This window comes from Vombatus ursinus, unplaced genomic scaffold, assembly GCF_900497805.2.
Source record: "Vombatus ursinus unplaced genomic scaffold, bare-nosed wombat genome assembly UNPS02014784.1, whole genome shotgun sequence".
Taxonomy (NCBI): Eukaryota; Metazoa; Chordata; class Mammalia; order Diprotodontia; family Vombatidae; genus Vombatus; species Vombatus ursinus.
The window spans coordinates 16,223,988-16,248,489 of record NW_020954562.1 but is presented as its reverse complement, the minus strand read 5'-3'; the positions used below and the strand labels follow the sequence as shown (position 1 = coordinate 16,248,489).

Here is a 24,502-nt window from a genome sequence, read left to right as displayed (position 1 = left end):
TACCTTCTGGTAACTATTAATACAAAATAAGTTTATTTTGTATTACCTACTCTTCTATAGTATATCCTTATTTAAAAAGTACTTTAAAAATACTTTATTTAGTCTTCTTTATCAATCAGGCTACTGACAAAAACATCCTTGTTTATTCCTAAAAGATCTTAAAGAGCAAATCTTTTAGCCAAAAAAATAACATTTCTGTCCTAAGAAAACATGAACTACAAAATATGGAAAGAGAAACAATTCCTGTGGTGAAGATTTAGAGCTGAAAAGGAACTTCATCCAACCCCTTCATTTTATAAGAGGAAAAATTCAGTCCTATTACATAAGTGATTTGTCCAAGGCAGGGGTGGAGAACTTGCGGCCTGAAGGTCACATATGGCCCTTTACATCCTCAAACGTGGCTCTCTGACTAAAGGATTCAGACAAAGGGCAGCACTTGAGGACCTAAAGGGCCACATGTGACCTTGAAGCTGCAGCCCATCCCTAGCCCAAGATTTCAAAAGCAAAAGAGCAGAGTGGTAAGAACCTAAGTTCTGACTTCATATTCAGCACTTTTTCCAAACTAAAAGGTCATTTAAAGTAATGTCTCTTGTTTTGAAATTAAGAACGTTTGGGGAAATGACTGCATTCACTCCTAGCATTAAATTAGCTTATACCACCTCTGAGTGTTATGTTAGACAAGCCATTTAGTATCTCCAGTTGCCAGTTTCATCGGTAAAATTATAGAATGAGTCCCATTGCACAATTAAGCCTGTAATCTTCAGTTGCCATCTTACTCTGAATGAGGCCTAATGAGAATGGGCAAAACAAATCTTTCCTCAGAACTTTACAAAGATAGCAGAAAGTCCATGAAAAATTACAGGCATTTAAAAAAAGTTTACAAAAATTTACTGTGTACCAGCATGAAAAAGTCAATATTAACAAAAATAACTGTCCTGCCTCTCAAGAAATTTACATCCTAATAAGACGAAGCTCTAGATGTATTTAAAAAAATTATGATTAGAAAGTATTCATTAAAATACCCAGACTTAGATCAGGATAGAAACATAAATTCATTTCCTATTATTATTAGGATCATTTAGCTAGTAGAATCCCTAGGGGCTACATAAAAGTTTTGCAGTCTCAAAGCTACAATTACTTCTCTAGGCTGAATTTAAAGAGAAAGAAAACAACACCAAAGTCCCTGAAATTCTTGAGAACTTCATTACCAAATAAATGAGTTAAAAGTCTTCATATACACTAACCTAGCCTACTAGACTCTCTTTTCACTCTACATTCTTAGTTACTTAATTCCACTGCTCAGTTTTCTTTACCTCTAGGCAACTCAGGGACAATTTTAGATGTTTTATGTTAAAAAAAAAAAATACTATCCAATGTCCCTCTGGCATTCCATAAATATTCCATAGTTAAGTGTAACATAATTAACTAGCATATTTGATCAACCAGTACCTACACTCCCCCAAAAGAGAATTTTAGAGATAGACAGGACCTTAGAGATCATCTGATTTCAAGCCATTCATTTTATAAATGAGAAAACTCTGACCTAGAGATTAAAAATTTGCCGAGAGTCACAGAAACAAGAATTCAGGCCTCCTGACCCCAAAAACACAAATCTATTTTAAAGTAAAATGGTGAGTTGTAAAAACAAACTATTGCCTAGCAGTTCCACAATTCCACCCACGACTTCCTTCAAGTCTCTGAAATGAATAGCTTCCCATCACAATTCTGTTGAATAGTCAATTTTATTTTTAATCAAGAACACCCTGTATTTGTCAGCACTAGCTCTAATAACTTATAAATGAAAGGACTTTTCCACAGTCTCAAATGACAATTTGGGAATAGGAATATTCCTAATATCTTTATTAATGGAGCCTGAACCAAAAACCCATTGAGTCTACATCCTGAGTATACCATGGGTATAATAGACTGCTAATATTCTCTAACTGCATTCCTAACTTTGATATATTTTTAAACTGCTTATCAATGATTTAGGAGTTCCCTAGATGATTTTCCTCAAATAATTCTGACCACCTCATTCATAGTCTTTAAAACTTAAAACTTATCTTCTCCCCAGCATGGGGAGAATCTTTCCTTTGGGGACAAGAGAAGATGCCCTCTTTATTGTGATAGCTCCCATCATTTTTACTTATTAGCCAAGCAGAACTGTGGTTTTTTTCTGTTCATTGACTGTCTTGTCTTTTGTACTCACAGTACGCATTTCGGGGGGGGGGGGGGCGTGTTTCAGAACAGCCCCTTACAGGAAGTTTTCCATTTCTTTTAGATTATTTCCTTTTAAAATTATTTCTTTGGATTTTCCTTAATGGCCCCATTCTGCTTAGTTACCTTCTATAATCCAATAATCATATTTTGTCTTGCTTTGTAATAGTTCTCTCTCCTATTAGAATGCTGACTTTAGCATTCCAGGGAACACAGTTTTAACAGTGTCATGAATTAACAGAACAGAAACACAGTATTAAGATATAAGTACAAAAATGCTTTCCCAAGCCAAATGTAAATTATTTTTAATTATCTATGCTATTGCTCCCTTCCACCAACATAATCTAGATTTTACTGTAATACAGTACTGTAATATAATACAGTAATACAGTATAGTAACAATTATTCATAATTACAGATTAAAAGTATCCTATTAACTAGTTGTCTACAACCCATAAAAGTTAGCTAATCCATTCTCAGGTACATCTTATGAGTTTAGACAGATATAATTTGGAGTCACTGTATTAACTAGCATATTTTCACACACATACCTCCACTACTCTCTCCCTTGCACTCCAATTTATAAGAAATTATAAGATTTCCCCCCCACAACTTATTACCTCCCAAACATTTTATCACAAGTGACAGATTTGAAGAAACATTCTGTTTCTGTTTCTCCTGAAGGTAGCACTGCAGTTCCCATAAGTCTCCATAAATACTTTTAAATACTTTTTTTTGAAATTTTATTTAAAAATGAAAATATATTTTTCAACTCCTCTTATTAATTTCTAGAATAGCATGGTAGTCTTTAAAGTGATACTCACTGGGGGTGTGGGAAAACAGTAGACTATATTACTTGCAATCACTATCCTTTTAAATTGTGACTTAGGTATTACAACATTTGCTATTGAAGAAACAATCATTTCTGTACAGGTTTAGAATCAAAATGTCTATTTTATTTTCAAACTTAAAAGTTTATTTTTCAATTTTTAAAAATTTCCCATGGAATTCTTTTAAAATGGTTTGATTTTAGATTTTAAGATTTTATTTTTGCCTATCAATTTATGTAACTATAGTCTGGTTCAAAGATGGTATATTTATTTTTCAAAGACTAAGACTGAATAATACGTAACAGGTACATAAGAGACCAGCATTTATTTCCGCTTTAAGTCCCCTTTTTGTTTTTTATCAAGATGATACTTTAAGGAGATAAGAAAGTGCCTGTGAATAAAAACACAAATTCAATGGAAAAAAACCTTTCAACTATTAAAATAATCACTGTTCATATCTCAGATTGCAAAAGGAGAAATGTATGTGTGTGTGCATGTATATATCTATGTATTTATATAAAAATTTATCTATCACTGCTAGAGTTCATTATCGATGAAGCAATGTCACTTAAAAACCTCCCGATATCATTTTGTTTCTAAAATCTATATAAATCAGTAGTGTGTACAATGGAAATAAATACAGTAGCACTTCTTTCTAGGAACCACTATAAAAACTAAGCTAAGCTCTTACGATCACAATCATCAATATCTACCCCACAATTTTAACTCTGTAAATGTGCAGTAATCCCACAATCTAGGATTTACTACTGATTTTCCTATCATGATTTCAGAATTATTTTCTTCATATGCAAGAGGGAAGTTATACTAAAAGGTATAAGAGATAGCTCTAATATTAATGCATCTGTTATGTACTCTCAGCTCTTTACAATAAATCTGCCATAGTCCATTTTTTATTGTGCATTGAAAACACAAAGATAGCTGTAAAATAAATCCTAATAATTTATAATTATGTTAAAGGCATTAACACCTGCAGTTTAATAAGAACAAAGAGAAGTCAATTTTTATGATAAAAGGAGAATATAATTTGATTACAGCAAGATAGGTATCAGCATTTACTTAATTTGACAGTTTTATCGTTTATTTTCATGATACTAGCTTTTAAAAAACCAAATGCATCATGTAAAATATTTCTTCAGCAACAGAACAAAATATTCCTAGTGGTATATTTCTTACCTCTTAATTTATTTTCTCCAAATTCTCCTACACAGGTCCAGGCTGAAGAGACTGTGTTCCCTGTCTGTAAGCAGGGAGACAGAAAAGAATTGAATCTTTAGGATGATGTTATCCCTAACCTGGAAGTGTATGGAACCCTGACAGCGTCAGATTTACAAAAAAAAAAAAAAATTAAAACCACTTAAGCAGCAAATAAGAAATTAATTAGAAAGAAAAAAGTTAAACAGTTATATTTTCTAAAGGACTACAGAGACTAACTGCAGAAGAAAGCGATGTTTGAATCTGCCAAAGAAGAAATAAATTAGCAGAAAAGAATTAAATTTTTCTCTTTAACTTTTCTACACAGGTACAAATTACAGGTCTTTCCAAGAACTGTGGCCAAACTAGTAAGATAAAGAAAGAATAAAAATACTTAAAGATATTAACTGGCTTCAGACTTCTCCTAAAAGCAAATATCAAAAGACACTATTATAGCAAATTTGAAATATGTAAATAGGATAAAGTGCAGTTGGATTATACAACAAAATACAGTTCTGTCCTGTTTGAAAAGGAGTGAAGACTGCCTAGACTGCTTGAGTACTCAATACTCATGGCAATAAAAGATACTCTGCCTTAAATACTTAAAAGCTTTGCCTACAGAAGACCTAATTCAACTGGAAATAATACTATACAATAAAAAACAACTGCTTAAAGATTTTTCTCTTCATGTCTATGAAAAGCCATGGTATAATTGTTCCTCCAATCAATTTTGCTTAAGATTTTATATTAGTTTAGAAGTCTGATGATCAATAAAAGTTTATTTTTTATATATTCTTTATAAAAATAGAACTAGCAAGAAACATGATTTTCATTTCCTGAGAGCTTTGATTTTTAATAGGTAAATATCCCTACTAAAAATTCACAAATATAACAACGTAATGAAAATGCACAAAAAGACAGTGATATTGTAAGAAACCAAAAAGAATTACACACTGACCATGAAACAAAGGTACCTAAGAATAAAAGAACTAAAAGAAAATTATTAAGATCTTCAGTCCTTTGACCATAATAATCTAGGCTACTGGCAATAACATTATAAAACAAGTTTTAATGGAGATTTTCCCACAGAAGCACTAAGTAGAAATGATGATAATGTATGGGAAGAGAACCCTTTCTCTCTTTTTAATGTTTACAGTAGTTAACACTTGGACTCTGGAATTACTTTACTAATTCTTAATTTAATATGAAATCAGAAATAAGATGGTAAAAATTTGTCAAATTATTTAAATCTGTGACTACCAAACTTCTAGTATCAATTAAGAGACTGACAATATCTAATGCAAGGTATTTATTTGAGGGGTAAAACAATATAATTCTATTAATACCTCCATTCTTTTCTCAAACATCTTAAAATTAATGAAATTTGAAAAATGACTTCAGAAATGGTATACTTTGTTAAGATATAATGCAAAGAAAAACTGAAAAAGGACAATTATTTTGAGCAAAATGATCCTACTGCTACACTTGTTCACAGTAATTACCAGTGGAAAAGGGAGTGAATCAGAATAGGATGAACTCTAACTTAAAGACTAATAGAAGTAAAATCCTTTTAATGTTCTGATTAATTTTATTGATATCTTCTACAAGATTCAAACTTTAGTATAACATTCCTACTCTTCTATTATTTTTAGGAATTGTGAGACAAAGATCTCCATGTAACAAAGATCTATCTTTTACTAGTGTTGCTGTATGGATGCAAGTCATGGAACTTTGCAGTCTATGAAAAACTTAAATTAGAGGACACTAGAAAGGTGCTTTAAGTGGGTGTAAGTAGGCTGGAACAAATTACAAAAAATTAATTATGAAGAACTGAAGTGAAGACTATCATCAAAGAAATGAATGAATGAAAAGTAATGTGGGCTGGACTTGTGGAGGGAGCAATATATTCCATACACTCCATTCACATCCTGACTGTGTCAACAGAAAATGAGGAAACCATGTCAAGTGGGATCTCCTATAACAAAATTATGGAAGGTCACAGACAAGAACCACACCAGAAAGGAAGAAATTGATAGGCTATGCCTTATATCATTTAAGGTTATTACAGCCTTCCTGCATATCAATGAGATCACAGATCCACTTAAGTATTTGAACTAGGAAAAAAAGCAAATAAACTAGGTGAAAATCTCATCCTTTTTCTCAATTATTTTCCAAAAAACTTTATGATAGAAAGGAAATTCTGCATGGTCCTGTTTAAAACAGAACCTCACAAGATGAGTGTTTTACTGGGTAGAAGAATGAGGAAGGACAAAGGTAACTAATAATGAAGATGAAATGTTTCTCTGACTCTTAGACAAAGCTGTCACGTTGTTATTTTCTCTTTTGAAGACAGAAAATAACTGAATGAGGATTCCAATGCACTCCAAATGAGGAAAATAGCAATATCCTGAAGTTTCAGGTTTTTTTTCTACCTCCATGAATATAGTAGAAAAAATGTCATCCTCTCAGTCTAGACCTGTGTAGGAGAATGAAGGATAAACTCTCAAATAATATGTAAAATGGGCTATTTTAAATTACCCATACTAAAATATTTATGAAACTGTTGTAGATGGCAATAAATGTTTTGTTCATATTAGCTGTGGATTATAAATTTAAGTAGCAGTATGACTCAAAGTTACAAAATTGTACTTAAGGTATACATAAAAAGAGTCTTTTCCTAATAGCTAAGTAGGTTAAAGGATATGAACAGTTTTCAAAATTCTGTAACATTGACATGTTCAAGAGTTGTTCCACATTACTGGGAATAGAAACAAAAAATTCAAAAGCTTCTTAAGTTTCACCTCACAATTCTCAAAGTGGCAACAGATGACACTCAACTAATCAAATGTTTTTGTGAACTCATTGATTTGACTGCTCTCTCCAAGGTTTGTAAATCACAACTCATCCATGCCTGCCTCTCTTTGTGACTGTTATCCACGTTCTCCCATACATTTGTCACAAGGAGACATCTTACATGCTCCAGACCTTTGCTACCTTTTTCAAATATTGTGAAGGTGTCAGGGTAGTACATGGGTTCTCCACAGACCTTCACTCCTGCCACATACACAGACTCTTCTTTTTCATACATTTTCCTAATGACATCTTTTGCTCCAATTATTTTTTGAAGTTCTTTGTTTTTCCTATACTGTGGTATGCACCTCTTTATTGCCCTCTGTGTGATATTCATTTTTAATTTTTCAGAGACCATAGTATGTTCCAATAGCTCACAGCTAAATCACACTAATAAAATATTGATACTAAGATTAGCCTTTGTTTCTAGAAGTACTGGGTTACTTTTAAAGGAGTTTTGTAATTTTCTGGAGGCAATTTATCCCACCCTCCTTTTATTCTGGGTCCAACTCATCCATCTGGACTTCCATTTGTACTGTCCCAAATATGTAAACTAATGGTCACATTCTATAGATGAAGATCAAAAGAAGTATAGTCAATGTGGAAAGAGCCAAGAGAAGATAGGCACTGAAACAGTACCAATGGAGCCATAAATTGATTCAAACTTTTTGTAGAACAATTTGGAATTATGTGAGATTAATGCTAAATTAAACTGTTTATACCCTTTGACCCACTACTACTTGGTAAATACCCCCAAAGAGGTCAAAGACAGGAAAAGGTCCCATACATAGTAATATATTATAACAGTACTTTTTGTGAAGGAGCAACAATTAGGGGAAAAGTGGGTACACACTGATTGTTGGGAAACAAGTTATGGCATAGGAATATAGTGAAATATTTCCACCATATAAATGATGAATATGAAAGATTCAGAGAAACATGGAAAAATGTTCATGAACTAATGAAAAGCTAATTAAAGCCCAACAGATTGACATACACCGCTTGTCTAATATTCTATACAGACCCAGACCACTAGACTATGTTTCACATTTCATCCAGTAATCTATAGGCTATCTACTCTACTGCCATCTACGACTTATTTCTAACAAGAAACAACAACCTTATCAGTCCTCTAGAATCCATGCCCTCAGACCCTGAGGAAATTAAACCAATAACTTCTGGAACTTCCTATCCTGGGACTGAGCCATAATTGAGTGCAAACTTACTTAGCCTACTTAGTCCAGATTAGCCACAGACCACTTTCCTCTCTGATCCTTCCATCCATCCATGCCAACTTGTCATCTGTTCTGTCACACATGTACCACCAATTACCACCCCCTCCCCACTTTTCATTTCTCATTTTGGGCACAGTATCAAATCAATACAATAAAATACAGCCATTGCTTCTGCAAGGAGCATATCAACTGACCAAATGATCGACTATTCCTGTGATCCTCAAGACTAAAAATCCCTTCCTTAGGCACCATGTCCCTATATACATTGTTTCCCCACCTTAGAATGTAAACTCCTTGTGTGCACGGGCCCTCCTCACTTTTTTTAAGCCTTAGGATTTAACACATAACCTGTCACATAATAAAAAAAATTTAAATGCTTTTTTCATTCATGCATGCAAATAACAAATTTTTTCAAAAAAAAAAACAAAAAACAGAAAAGGCAGTTTAACTCTGATTAATTGTAATGACAAATATTGATCCTTAGGGAACTGAAGATGAAACTTTCCTTCATCTAAGTAAAGGCAAGAAGCTATGAATGTAGACTATGGTATATATGCTATCTGACACAGTCATTGTATATTGGATTTAAAATATTTTTCTTTTCAAGAAAGGGTTCGGTTCAATAATGAAGGAAAATTAAGGCTTTGGTGTAAAAAAACAAAGGGAAGCAATAATTTTTTTTAAAACTGTACTTAAAATTTTAATTATCTTATACTACTTTTACTGTTAATAACTTGATCTAGGCTCAGGATGTAGACAAAGAAAAAACAAGTTTTTCAGGAGGTAATCTGTAATAGTAGAAAGAACAATTAAACTGAAATCAAGAGACGGTGGTTAAGTGCTTAACTGCACTGAGCCTCAGTTTCCTCATCTGTTAAACTGGTAAAAAAATGCTTGTAATTACCTACATCTTACTGTGTTGTAATGAAAAAAGTACTCTAAACCTCTTAGCATTATAAAAATGTATTTCTACTAACTTGGTTTAACTACTTGTGACTCATTTAAACAGTGCCCCTATGTATGATATTCAAAAAGATCTGTGATAATATTGATTTGAAAGTTTCCTACAAAAATATAACACAACCAGCTAGGAGGTTGTTAAGGAAATAGTGGAGGTGACTAAAGAGTCAGGAGCGAAGTGAAGCATGGCTGGGGCTTATAATTTTTAATTATCTGGATACTATGGTATTCCAAGTTTTTCTGCTATAGAGCAACACTAATAGAATGGTGGTATTGAAAAGATGGGCTTTTGCTTTCATAATAGGAAGCTTGATGGTAGAAGGGGAGTGGTGGTGGGAGAAAGTCATTTGTGGAGTTTTATCATTTCCCCAAAAGAATGCAACATACTTCAAAAATCTGTTGTTCAGGTCGAGACCCAATTTGTCCTTCTATGCTTTCTGTCCCAGATAAACATAATGATTAAGTTCTGTAGAGTGCCCATCCAAATGCATTCGAACAGTACAAATTCTTCTTCTTGACCTCTCCTGTTAGTTCAAGCTCCTTTGAATAACCACAGCTCTCTTCCAGAAGGCTCTGCTATGTTCAAGGGCTTGATGCAGTTAGCCCTACATCAGCTGCAAACAAGAACACATGAGGATCTTCACCATCCACAGGGAATGCTGCTTAATTGACAGGCTGCACTGGATCTCTTCAATCACAGTAGAGAACACCTCTGGCAGAAGGACAATGAAGGCAGCTATTTCTGTATTAAGTTTTACCTTAATCTTGATTGATTCTGATGTAAGGATTGGCCATTAAGGCCACATTTTGCTCTAATGAATCAAATGCTTTTTTTCTAATCAAAAAGTTTTATCTTCATCTACATCTTTCATTCAGTTGTGAGATGGTAAACATGTGGTCCCTAAATATGGGGACTGTTCTTTTTTTCCTTTCTCCTTCTTCGACTTCAACCAACTCTTTCTTTTCCCTTTGCCTTATTAGGCAACCCCAACCAACATAGTTAGTTATTCAGCACGTAACAACTCACATTTATATAACACTTTGAGATTTACAAAGAATTTTTCTCACAACAAACAGGTAGTATAAGTTATTATTCCTGTTCTACAAATGAGGAAAATTAAGCTTGGGGATGGGTGATAACACAGCTAAATGGTAGAGCTAAAACTTTAACCTAGGTCTTTTGACTCCAACCCAGTGCACTTTCTAATATACCAGGCATCATGTCTCCCATAAACACAGCTTACTACTAATATACTCCTAATAAACTCATAGGCTCATCTTTCCTCTAACCACGAAAGAAATCCCTCCTCAAATCATATCAGCTATTTGCTAAGTACTTACTCCGTGTGTTTGGTAGCATGAAGGTTATATATAGCAAATAGCATGATTCCATGGTAGGATTAGGACAAAATAAAGTGTAAATTATGGACCATGCTTTAAGAAGTTTATAATGTAATTGAGAGGTAAGATTTAGGGAAAAAAATAACGGGAAATAATCACAATGAGCGTAAGACAGTAAATAATAAATTGTCAAAATGTGTGGTTTATAGTACAAGTGCTATAGAATTTCTGAAAACAGATAGATCAGCATCAGCTAACACAGTCCAGGAAGGCTTGGGACTTGAGGCTATCTTAAAGGACAGATGGAAGGAGAGGAAAGGTGAAAGTCTTTTCAGGCAAAAGTTACAAGCATTAACAAAATAAAAAGGGAGACAATGGGCATTGTATGTGTGGATAAGTGTAATAAAACCTGAACAAAGAATATATGTTGGATAGTGTTAGGTGAGAAGGGCGGGCAAGATTTTAGAGGACAAATTAAGGTCTCTGCTGGACAGGAAGCTATTAAAGATTTCTGAACAAGGGAATAACATAATGAAAACAGTGGGTAAAACAGTAATTTCAGCATCCCAGAAAGGACAGGACTGGGGAGGAATTTTAAGTAGGGAGACTAGTTAATGAATTTTTTTTTAAAATTCTTAGGAACAACAATAAGGAACACCAACAGAATGGTAATAATGGGAACTCAGAAAAAAAGATATTACTAAGGGATAAGATATTACCAAGGGATAACCGTTGGAGGGGCAGGTAGGTGGCACAGTGGATAGAGCACCGGCCCTAAAGTCAGGAGGACCTGAGTTCATATCTTACCTCAGAACAAACACTTCACACTTAACTAGCTGTGCGACCCTGGGCAAGTCACTTAACCCCAACTGCCTTAAAAAAAAAATTATAAACCTTTGTAAATTATTATATTATGGGGTAGCAGTGTAAGAATATTGGAATAATTCAGACATAATAGTAGTAATAAGGGTGTAGTTTAATAGAGACAGAGAACAAAGAATGATGTAAAACATTATAAAGGGGAAGAAAATCCACTAACTTGATAACAAAGTATATGAGGAATAATGAAAATAGAGAATGGCTCCAAGGATTTCGGCCTAAGAAACTGGACAAGAGTATGATCAAAACTGGGAAGGCATACAAAAAGGATTTAGTCTTAGGTAGGATTTTTTGTTAAAGGAGATGATGATTAGTTTAGTTCTACACTCTTCTTCACAGAATAACGGCATTTGTGTTATAGACAGTTTTAAGTGGAAAACTGGAGGTTTGGATAAAAGGCTTGGGCAGGAAATATAAATATATGTATGTATGTATGTATGTATGTATGTGTGTGTGTGTATGTATGTATGTGCGTGTGTGTGTGTGTGTGTGTGTTCAAGTCTAAAATGGTCAGATTTGCTTGGAATAGATAGGACCCCATTTACCCAATTCATTTCTTCAAATATTTAAGGGTTTATGGCCACCACACCGTGCCAGGTATTTGAAGGGGAGGGCAGAGACAAAGGAGGAGCTATGCTTGGAAGTAACATGCTACCGGGGTCAGAAAGGATGCTTGACTGAACTGTTGAACACTGTTATGTTCTGCATACAACTAAATTTTCAGTGAAACTATTAGAAGATGCTTCTTTCTCTGATCCAAAGCTCATTAAAAAAGGGAAAATATTTTTATGAACAATGGTAGAATGATTTTTTTTACAGTTTATTCCTAAAATAAGCATAACTCTTGAGTATATACTGTATCTGTGACAATGTCTTTTTTTAAACACACTAGTTTTCTACTCATGTCTTTAATATTACTAAGTACCTACATACTCTTCAGTGCTCCTAAGGCTTTTAAAAAATATTGCATCCTACCAACATTGCTCAGGTTTCTGAAGTCCCTTATATCTTTACTACTTCAATCTCCAGGTTATCATTGTTTCATTTCTTCTCCTCCTTTCTACTCCCAGCTCTTCACAGCCACATTTGATGGTTTCTTAAATGCTGACACTCTTCCCTGTCATCAACCCAATTCTGTCCAATGTCTCTGGTCTCTACCTCGCTGGCCCCTCTCCATTGTTCTCTTCCATTTCCTCAATCTTCTATGATTAGCACATACAGAATTTAGTTTTTACAGCTTTTCTCAGTTTATAGAATTCCTTTCTTTTGATAAGCAAACTGACCAAACACAAAGCTTCTTAATTAAACTTTGTGCCTTTATTATTATTTAGTTCTTCTTATGGATGTTCAATGTCCGAGTCTTCTAGTGACTTCACAGGATCATCAATCTACAGCTGGAAGATATGTAAGAATCTACCTAATTCAATGTCTCCATGTTGCAGATAAGGGCTGAGGGCCAGGGAGGCTAAATGACTTGCCCAAGGGTACATAAGGGCTAAGAATCAATGGTGGGATTTGAAGCCAAAGTCGCTGAATGCCACCCCCGCCACCTCTTCACCCCCCTGAGCCTTACCACTGGATGACAAGTTGAGTTTTCTTAAGGACTGAATAACATATGTTTTACCACATTTTGCTTCTATCTAACACCATTCCACATAAAATCCCTAATATATTTTGCTTATCTGTTCATGAAACTGCTAACTGCAAAGGTCCAACATTTGGATGACATCTGAATTATTGCAAATACAACCCAAACAGGTATTCCTAATCTATGGAAGAGTTCCATTCCAAACAATCTGGCTATGAAGCAAGAGTATACAGTATTACCGAATAACACAACTATGAATGTCCACCGAAATCATCTAGTTCAACCTCTTCCTTTCACATGTGAGAAAATGAAGGCTCAGAGGGGTCAAGTGATTTGCCCAAAGCTGGTCAGTGACAGGAATAGGATTCATTAAATCCCTGTCTTTTGTTCCTATACATCACACTGCCATTTAAAAACAAAGGCAAGGGGTGGCTAGGTGGCGCAGTGGATAGAGCACCAGCCCTGAAGTCAGGAGGACCTGAGTTCAAATCTGACCTCAGACCAAACACTTGACACTTCCTAGTTGTGTGACCCTGGGCAAGTCACTTACCCCAATTGCCTTAAAAAATAAATAAATAAATAAATAATAAAAACAAGGGCAAGAGTCTCTGGTCCTCAATGTACTAAAATAAAAAAAAATTTTAAAAAATGAACTTAAGAGTGGGAGAGCAAAACATCTGAAAACCTATCAAAGGTGCAAGACATACAGTTCTCTCTCTTAGCATAAAAAAACACTTTTTACATGAAATTAAAACATTTTACGTTAAAATTTTTTTTAAAAAAATTAGAATCCTAAAGAGAATACAAGGAGAAATTGGAAGATCAAAAAACCACACGTTGTAGAAGGCAGCAGAAACAGAGGCTCCCTGTTCTCCTACACGAGGGGGAAAAGGGATGCTGGAGAACAGATTAGTTCCACTGCAACAATGCTATCTTCCCAGCCCCATACCCTAAAATGCTGCAACAATTTGAGAGATCAACAGCGGTAGCTCATTTTGTCAACTGAATTGAAAAATCATATAATTTATGTCATGGTCCAAAGACTCAGAACTGTTTTTGTCTCAAACTTCTATTAATGTCCTTTATTAATTTTTAATTATTAAATTCTAAAATGAGTTTTGTAACAAGGAATATCTGTACAGTCAACATTTAATTATTCACACTATATAATAGTATATATCATTTTAAACAGTATCTAGAAATGACGCAATATTAGCCTTGGAATACCTTTATGTACTTATATTTGAATATAGGTACATCTGACGTTCTGAAAATTTGCAACACTTAAACAAAATAATGATGGTGTACTGTAAAAGTTTAATCCAGAATGGAATGGAAAGATGTCTTCCCATATAACTGTTTTGTTCCCTAATCAAGGCTAGAAAGAGGAAGAATCATTTCCCATAAGGATACAACGTATAAATCTAAATAGAATTTAAGGTTGCTGTTATATTTAAATCATAACTTCGTTACTAGTGAAGATGGTAATAAACAGTTTGATTCAATGTCATCTTTAGTACTAGGTAGCAGCAAGGTGTTCATCACAGTCCCTACTGGGGTTCAGGCTATATCTGGAACAAGCAGCAGAAATATATCACCAAGAAAGTTAAATAAAAGAGGTTGATAATGCCATTAATTTCTTGCAAGTATGACCGCTACCAGTAACTAAAAATGGTTGCAGTAAATTCATCATTTCCAATGACGTGACTCTTCAAAGAGCCAAAAAAATAAAGGATGCCTATACCTTTATTATTAAGATTACTGATATAAAAGTAAAAATAATTGGCAACTTCATAAATCTATGAAAACAATGTCATAATCCTAGTTTCACTTTAAGATTGAAGCTACATGACATTTTCATAAACACAATCCAACAAGTGCAGAAATTATTAACACTGGTTGGGAGATGGGTTCTGAACCACAGATGATGGCTTTACAGATACTAAAAAACAACTACAGATACCTAGGAAAATGTGGTTCTGTCCCCAAATCTTTCTGTTGCTCCAGCTCGCTCTACTTTAGCTTTTCATCCTGATAAGTCTCTGGTATCCTAACCATAAAGATTCTGGCACTCAAAGTGGCAAGTGGATCTCACAGTGCCCTTAATTTTTATCTCATGATAAATTATTCCAGCACCAACCATCAAAGATCAGCTATACTCATCACCCCAACAAATGCAATTAAGATCTTAGTTACCAAGCTCTTCAGATGTTAAGGAGTTGTTTATATATGTGGAAGATAAACATATAGACAGTAAAGAAATAAAACAGAAGACAAAAGAAATTAGAAACAAAATATGTAGATTTGTAAATAAATAAGCACATGAGAGGAAATCAAGGGTAGATAAAAGAATGGCAAATGTGTGACAAGACAGTAAATCAGCAAGAGCAAGTAAAAATGGGTAAGCAAAGCATTAACCAAGCTACAAGGAGTATCAGAAATGTCTAATTAGAAGCAAACTGGTTAGGATGGATGTTTTTTCCTAACAGATTACAATGTTAGTGAAAATATGACGATATATAGAACATATATTCAAATAAACAAAAAGGACTGCTAGCAGGAAAAAAAGTTTCCAAACTTGTCACACCTGCAAAACTAATCATGTTAATGTTTATACTCTATTATCTAATCAGAAAACAGACCATGAGATGCATTGCAGAAAGAAATTTTAGAAAAACTACATTAAGTGGTCTTTCATGATAGGATATCAACAAATGAACAGAGGTAATTATAAAATTATTATATAAAATTCAGAATACCAGGAAATTGATAGCTAATAGTGGTTCATTATCTATTTGTTACATTATCTATTCCAAAATAATTTTCCCAAGAAAACAGACATAGGGGAAGAATTTAGATTATAAATTGAGTATATTGACTCTCTCCCAGTCCTATGCTTCTTTCACTTCATTCACCCACACCACGAAAGAGGGGATGAAACTATTTCTGAGAAAGCAGTACAAAAATGAGGTTGAATGAATTGGAAAAAGCTAGCAAATCTGGAGGAAAAGCCTCTCTTTTGTAAAACAACCAGTTTTTAAAATGCATACCTACTTTTGAATACCTACATTTAGGCCCTACATCATTTTACTTCTATAAATACAGTCTACAAGTTTAAACCTGTAGAAACAGAATGGTTCTCAAACACTCCAATGGTTGCTTTTCATCAAACTATCTATAACGTCCTACATATTAGAGTGAGTGTAACAACCAAATACTACCAGGTTTCTGATCATGCTGCCATGAATAAAAGCTGACCAATCTTTAGAGTAGGAACAATACATGGAACCATTCTACTGTTAAGCATATAAATTCTATGGATTTCATTTATGTAAATAAAGTGATGAGTAGAGCTAAAACAAATGGATATATATATGTACATATATATAATTATTTTAATAAAACTGATAAACAGTATTTATATATGGTCTACAATGATGCAAATTATAATTATAGCCAATTAATAATTTATCAACCAAAATGTTATAAATTTAAAGATCAGAAAGTATTGCTACTAATATTCTTGTGATTTAAAACTTTTTACTAACAGATTTCAAGATGATAGGGGGCACATTTTAAACATTTTTAAAGTGCTTAAAAGCATAACTGGCCTCTTAGGTAAACTTATCAGAGATGAAGATAGGACTCCAAAGCTTCTTCTGTTATTCCAGTTTCTGTTTCAGTTCAGTGCTCCACTCACTAAGTCACATTACTTCTCATAAGCAATATATAATTGTCTATGAATAAACTGTAATGGTCTATGGAATATCCAGTAGAAGGCAGAAATTTAAAACATGTCATACTAAAATAGAAACTCATATGCCACAGTACAACCAGTGGATGTCAAACATAAACTATAATTAAGTAATTCTCAAAGATCAGTATTATCCCCTGCATTAAAATAGACTACTAATAATAAAACAGCACTACTACTCAATACTATTCAAAATTCATCTATAAAGTCATATACATATATACACACATACACATATATATTATGTACATAGTACATAATATATATCATATATGTTAGCTGACTATGTGTGACAAATCATGTTCTGCCGCTACAGAGCAACAATTCAGCAATACTAACAAGCAGTATTAACTTTTTTATATGAAGAAAAATTAAACAATTATTTTGAAGGAAAAAAGATGACACTAAAAAATCTAAATTAAGATGCTGAAATTTAAAGCAAAATATTAAATATTACAAACTAGAAAGCATCATGTTTTTCTTTAAAAATTTATTCATCTGTTACCAAGATTACAATATGAAAGAAATAAGACACTAAAAATAAACAAAATTCGTAACTGTAGAATACTAAGGTGGCTGAACATCCCATGTATCAAGGGTAATTATTTACTTGAATGTTTTGTTTCAGAAAACACAGACTTTGAGTTGTTAACAATTGTTTATAAAATAATTATTTTGGTCAATTTGGTAAATTCAGCAAAAAGAAAAAAAAAGCTTAGCCTGAAAGAGATAAAATAGTTAAATAACTGAACTGTTCATTTTTCAATCAAAAGATTTGGGGTGATGGCAATACAGTTTTACTTCATAACTCAGGGGGATGGTTTTTCTAATAAATATTTTGGTTTTAAATTAAGTAGAACTAAATAATTGAAGTATTTTCTAGCAATAATATGAAGAATTCAATGTGATTAATCTTTGGTCCTTCATATCTTAGAAGTTCTAATACTTTTGATAAGATTCCAAATGCATAAAGATGGAAATGGCTTGAAAGTATATTTAATTCAACCCCTTCATTTTCCTGGTGAGGAAACTGAGTCCAGAGAGGTCAAGTGATTAACCCAAAGTCACACAACTAGCCTGCGAGTGGCATAGTGTGAACTAGAGAGCTAATCTCAATCTGAGATTTTTCATTCAATCAACCTTTATTCATTCTTTCCAGAAAAAAAAAAAAAAGTGTTCAAGAAGTGCCTGTCATGATCCCATCTGCCTCAAAGACACATAGTTGAGTTAGTGGAATTTTTTTCTACTCACAAACTGGTCATTAAAATGAAGGAATACACAAAAGTTTACCATTAACAGTTACATTCTATTTTATCAAGTGAATTTAAAACCAATTTAGGCAAATTATTCTTTGTTCTTCGAAATAACAGATTATAAAACTGGAAATAGTATCAATTTCTAAAAATATCATTAAATATCATTTAACTATTAGTAAAATTGCATTTCTTCATATTTCTTAAAAAACTGTATTATTTAGTCTTAAATTTCTTGAAAATAACACTTTTAAAATTTAAAAAAAAAAACTTTGGAAAGACATGATTTATTTCAAAATAGTAAGTAAGCTACCTAGAAAGAAAACAATTGAATTGTTTTCCTTCTCTGCATATCTGCCCATCAATCTGGAAATAATGACAGCTCATGAAGTATAAATGAAAGCACCAATTAAACATTTCAACTTGTATGGCATGAAGACTTTCCAAGTATAGTATTCTTTCTCCCCTGTTATGTCTCCTATTACACCACTTTTTGACAAAGTCAACAGTGAAAATTAAAAGTAAAAGCTAGGCTAATTGAACTACTGTTAAAATAAAGCCTATCACATAAAAGTTTCAGAAATGTTTTACAAGTAATAACCAGAAAATTCATCTAAGATATTAATAGTCATGTCATTTATTATCATACTGTAGGTACCAATGTCCTAAGTACTGAATTATTTCAAATAAAGGAAGTAATAGTCAATGGTAATCAACAATAAGATTATACTAAAAGAAGTTTCATAAAAGATACATATTCACACGTTATTAAAGTTATTACAGGAACAGAATTAAGTAGTCTACTAAAAACGACATTTTTAATAGAAAAACCAACTATCTACAAAACATGTAAAAGGAAAATATCCACAAATAACACATTCCCTATCTCTAAATGAGAATTGTGAAACCTAATTATTGATGATAACGTGTCCTACTTCCTCACACACACAATTCAAGGGCCACTCAAAATAAAAAAGCAACTTTTCTTATTGTATGAGGAGAGAAGGAAGTGGGATTTCCTAACCTGCAATTTCATCAGTATAAAGAGCTCTCAAGTGAGGAAACCCCCTACAGCAATATTGCAACTTAAGAATGTCCTCCATGATTAAGTGATTGTTCAATGACAAGGTAGATTTCCCCAACTAAAGCCAATTTTCAGCCCAATGATCCTTCATGCTGCCTCTCAATTTTTTTTAAATTTAAGATACAATATTTAACTTGCTGCTCTTTAAATTAAGAAGGAACATAAATCTAGTCAATACAGTAAATACTAAAAGAAAAATGTATTTTAGCTCCATATTACAGACAATGAAAATGGGAGAATGAGTAAATAAGAAGAGGGAAATGAGGGAGAAAGAAAAGCAGAGAGAAAGGAGAGAAGATTGAATAAAAAGACAAAGGGAAAAGAGTAGGAGAAAGAAATGGACATAGGATGAGAGTCACACAAAGACAAAAGGAAGAAAAAACACTAAGAGAAACACGAAGCAAAGAGTAGCAAACAGATATATAGAAAAATTCATGTTCTGAGGTCTATTAGCTAAATTAAGCAGTTACTATTATGCACTACTATAAATTTGGGCTACCGGCCTCAAAATAAGCTCTGACTGGTATTATTCTTTAAAATTTTGATTAACTGATTACCCATTTTTTAAAGTTCTCGAACTGCTTTAATCATTTTACCTTGATTGAAGCCACTCTAAATGGGATAGCTGCCATTATTTACAATTGTGGGCCTATAGGCAAAATGGCATTAAATCTATAATCCACTCTAAACATTTAATGTAGCCATACTGACAACATAAAGCTGCTATCAATGTTCAAGACATTGCAGATACTCACTTCATTACTTCAAGTACATATGCACCAGTGGGAAAAGTTGTTATTCATAATACGAGGGTATAGAGTCAATTTTCAATAACATATATAATGAACATTGTCTGTTTAACTGCATACTCTTGACTTCCCCCTAGCTAATGTTCTCCAGGTCTGTCACTACCATAATTTTAACTTTCCAAGGCTTCTTAAATCTCCTTAACTTAATCAATACTACGTTCAGGAACTTTCCTTCACTCTCCCTCATCTCCCACATCCAACTAGTTGCCAAATCTTGTCAAAGTTGTGCCTTCACCAAATCTGCTATCATTCTCTGCTCCACTTGCGCAAAGCTACTTCCCTTATTTTGACCCTTATCACCTCATCTGGACTATGGAAACAGTCTTCCAATTGGTATCCCTGCCTCCAGTCTATCTCCTCGCCAACCTATCCTACACATGGCTTCCAACATAGCTTCCAAAATAATCTACCTAAAGCAGAAGTCTAATCCCACTACTCTTACACTCCACAATATTTTTATGTTCCTTCTTAATTTAAATTTAATCCCTACTGCCTCTAGGATAAAATACAACACCTCAGATTGGTATTTAAAGCCCTAAAGCCACAGCCAGGCTCTAATCCATATTTCAAATTTAATTCACATTACTACCTTTCACACACTACATTCCAGCTAAAGTGGACAACTTGTTTCTCAAATTCAGAATTCTATTTTCCACTTGCATAGCATGTCCCACATGCCTGATAATTACAATTCCTCTCTTGTCTGTCTCTTAATCCTTACCTTCCTCTGAGGTTCAACTCTAGTACCATTTCCCACCAGAAGTCTTTCCTGTGTCACTGATTGTTGATACTTTCCCCCTCCTTCAATCACCTTGTATTTTAAGAAGAAGACATGAAGAACTAGGAGAGAATATTGTTTACATTGTAAACCACTGCAATGATTTGTGCTCATTCATCAAATGCAGCAGAACTACCATATCTGGATTCAAACAACTGAACACCAATATGCTACAACATTGTGCAAATTAACTGGGATGAGGAAAAAGAATTAGCTTTATTGATTTATTATTATTTTATTATTATTAATTATATTATTTATATAATTTTGTTATCTATTGTATAACAATTTACTTTATATATTATTTATTATTAATTACATTATCCATCTTCATTATGAAACTACACATAACATTGGATATAACGTGCATCTCTGACAAATAACTGATTTTCCCATGTCTATCCTTGATTATAGCAGATTTTTCAATGTAGTTTAAATCAAATGAGTTGACAGGATACTAAAGCATGTTTTTATTTCCATCTCTTGGATAAATTTCTTCACCTTTAATGATATTTGGCATTATACAAGATCATACCGCGCAGCTCTTCATCTTCATTTGGGAATTTCTGAATTTCCAGGATAATTTTGTAAGGCAGTAGATCAACATATTTTATCAGTGCTCGTAATTCCCTTAATGGGGACAAGACTTCAAGACCCACAGTCAATAAACAATCCCTAAAACAGTTTTTTTTTTCAGTGGATGTTTTCTAGTCTTTTGAAAATACCCAGATATTACAGGCTCACCTGGACTTCTAACAACAATTTGGGTATAGCCTTGATTGAAAAAGTTAAGTTTTATCAGTAAAAATTACCTTTTACTACAATTTTTAGTAGTCTAGCTTTTACCGAATCTTGCCTATTACAAGTATTTTTTTCCACAGTATAGGTTCGCAGTTATTTATTGCTTTTCTAGTTATTCTTCCAAATTGAAGAGGCCTACAATCTACTGCAGAACAATCAATAACAGTCTCTCCAATTGCTGGGTCCTTCTAAAGGTATTTGCCTTTTTTTTTTTTTTTTTTTTGAGAATCAAGGTTGTTTCAGAGCAATAGTCTGTCAGTTCTTGGCATTATTTTTCATTTTCAGCTTCACTTTTCTTGTCTAGTTCTTGCTTCATTGTAGGCTTAAAGGATGCGTGAAACATCAGATTTTCCCATACCAACAGACACTCTCTAAGAGTTACTGAAGTGTGCTCTTCAAGAGCTACAACTTTTGGATATTTTAATGGCATAATATCCATGTTAAAACCAAAGAATTACAAACACAACAAAGGAAAGCAATGAAACACTTGTATGGCACAAAATCTAGTACACAAATGATAGAGAAGGAGAATTTAGCTGAAGAAACCAGCTAAATTTAGTTTTATCTGGTCAAGAAGTGATGTTCTGAGTCAACCTAGAGTCAGGAGAAACATACATGCAAGACCAATGCTAAAACAAAATAAAACCATATCCAAGTTATTACTCGTTCTAAGCAATTTATCCATTACTGAATAAAAAGTGGAAGGTCAGGGAAAGTAGTTTTATTGGCTGAAGTACATATATTACCAAAAAAAAAAAAACATGCTAGAGGTAACAACCGTAATAGCACTAAGAAGCTGATTTCAAGATATGGTCCCAAAAGGATGGGAGAAAAAAATCAGTTATCACCAGAAAAAGAAGACTATAAAAACACTAGCAACTATTGACCCGTATTCACTTGCTTGACTGAATTAAATCTTTATGTGAATCATCCACAGGTGAACTGATGAAAATGTAAGAGCAGGCAGACTTCTGTATGTTACTTCCTATAGGAGACCACATGTCGTCAACAATAAAAGACTACAACCAAGCAAGGAATACAAGATACCACTGTGTTTATCTATTGATTACAAAAAAGCACCTGGTTCAATGGAACAAAATGCTACTTTAACAGCTCTTTTCCAATAAAATTATTTCCCATACATAAGTTAAAATCTTAAAGGATTTCTTCATTGATGCAATCACCAATATAATTTTGCCCAATGTTCCTCTGATGATTATCAATATGAAGTAAACCATAAAACAGGAAAGATAATGCTTGGGAAAGATATTCACAATGTCACAGACCATGTCTTGTACAAAGTCAAAATATAATAGGATTCCTTATAAATGATGAGGTCATCTACATGTCCCTTCTTTCATATGCAATTGTGCTGACTATAACAAACCCAAGAATACTATGTAACTCCTAAACAAAATCCACAGCCTTTCAAAAGTAATTAACCTAACAATTTACATAGGAAAAAAGTATAATGAGAAAGATTTATTTTCCAGATCATGTCATGTAGTTGGATAAGCAACAAATAACACACGTGTGTGTATTTATACACATATATACTTATGTATATACATACGTATAGGCATCATAAGTCAGCAATGATCAGGGCCTATAATTGTATAGAATGGAGAGGGCTACAATGCAAATGGGAAATTGCGCAGCATTTTCAGTCAACCAAAACTGTTCCCTAACACAAATCCATCTTTATAATACCAATACCAAGATTGGTACACGGACATCAGTCTCAGATTTTTGAACAAGCAAAATTGGGGATAAGACCCAAGGACAAAAGACAAAAGTATGGTGAATGTAAGTAGGTGGCAGCATATTACCAAGAAGGATACACATCCAAGAAGTGGTATAAAAGATACCATCTAGGAACTTTATAATCAAAAAGTGAGTTAGGTTAATTAGGTGAGGTAGAGCAATGTAGGTAACAAATGGGCAGCCCAAGTAATATTAAAGAGACTTAGAAGAAGGCTTCCAGAGAATACATCTCTGGTAAGACATGGACAAGAATTGTACAGTAAGGGCAGGGTCGTGCCCACACTCATGGGATCAGAGATCCACTGGATAGCACCATTTTAACATGAAACTCAAAAATCCTAATAAAGCCTACCAAGGCCAGCCCAGCTTTAAAAAGATGATAAACTTAAACCTAAAACAGAGGTCCAATTAAAAAGTCTTATTAGGGGATAGCTAGGTGGTGCAGTGGATAGAGCTCTGGCTCTGGAGTCTGGAGGACTCGAGTTCAAATCCAGCCTCAGACATTTCACACTTACCTAGCTGTGTGACCCTGGGCAAGTCACTTAACCCTGATTGCCTCACCAAAAAGAAAAAGAAAAAAGTCTTATTATTAGAAACCAGAAATTGAGCTTAAATGCTTAACAGGGCTATCTAGAAAATTAGATTCAAGATTTATGAGGAAAAATAAACTATCAATTGTTCACAGTGAACTCTAGGAATAATTTAGTCCCTCCATAGTCCCCAGAAAAATAAATCTTAAAAACCTAATAAACAACCCTGTTAGAAACTTCAAACTAAGAAAATAGGCACCTGGATAGGAATCCCAAAGTCCTACTCAAACCTTGAGGATGTGGCGCTATTTCAACTACATTTGATTTTAAAGAGAGACCTCAATCATCTGATGAAACCAGCTTGTGCAGAAGATAACAATCCTTTAATCACCACAAGTTGGAGATGATGGAGCTTGCCTCACAAGGTCCAGAAAAGCATTCAACCATCCTAAGTCAAAGCTGAAGCAACATTCAGAATGAAAGCTCACTGAAGGCAGGGACTGCTTTTCATTCCGTCTTCATATTCCCAGATTTTAGTACAGTGGCTTGCACATAGCAGGCACCTAAGACATACATAATGAATTGATTTAGCTGGTTCTGCTTATAGCTCTCAGTCT

At 33.6% G+C, this 24,502-nt stretch overlaps 1 protein-coding gene across 3 annotated transcripts in view; it reads right to left on the bottom strand.

Annotated features, from left to right (window-relative positions):
• RBM46 (RNA binding motif protein 46) overlaps window positions 1-24,502 on the bottom strand; it is a 64,663-nt gene that overhangs the window by 2,299 nt on the left and 37,862 nt on the right. For 2 of the 3 annotated variants that reach the window (XM_027866919.1, XM_027866917.1), the window contains one exon: window positions 4,242-4,305. The exons of the other annotated variant lie outside the window; for it this stretch is intronic. In XM_027866919.1, coding sequence (XP_027722720.1) covers window positions 4,242-4,305 — 64 coding nt within the window. The remainder of the gene's footprint in view (window positions 1-4,241; window positions 4,306-24,502) is intronic. 3 annotated transcript variants of the gene reach the window in all.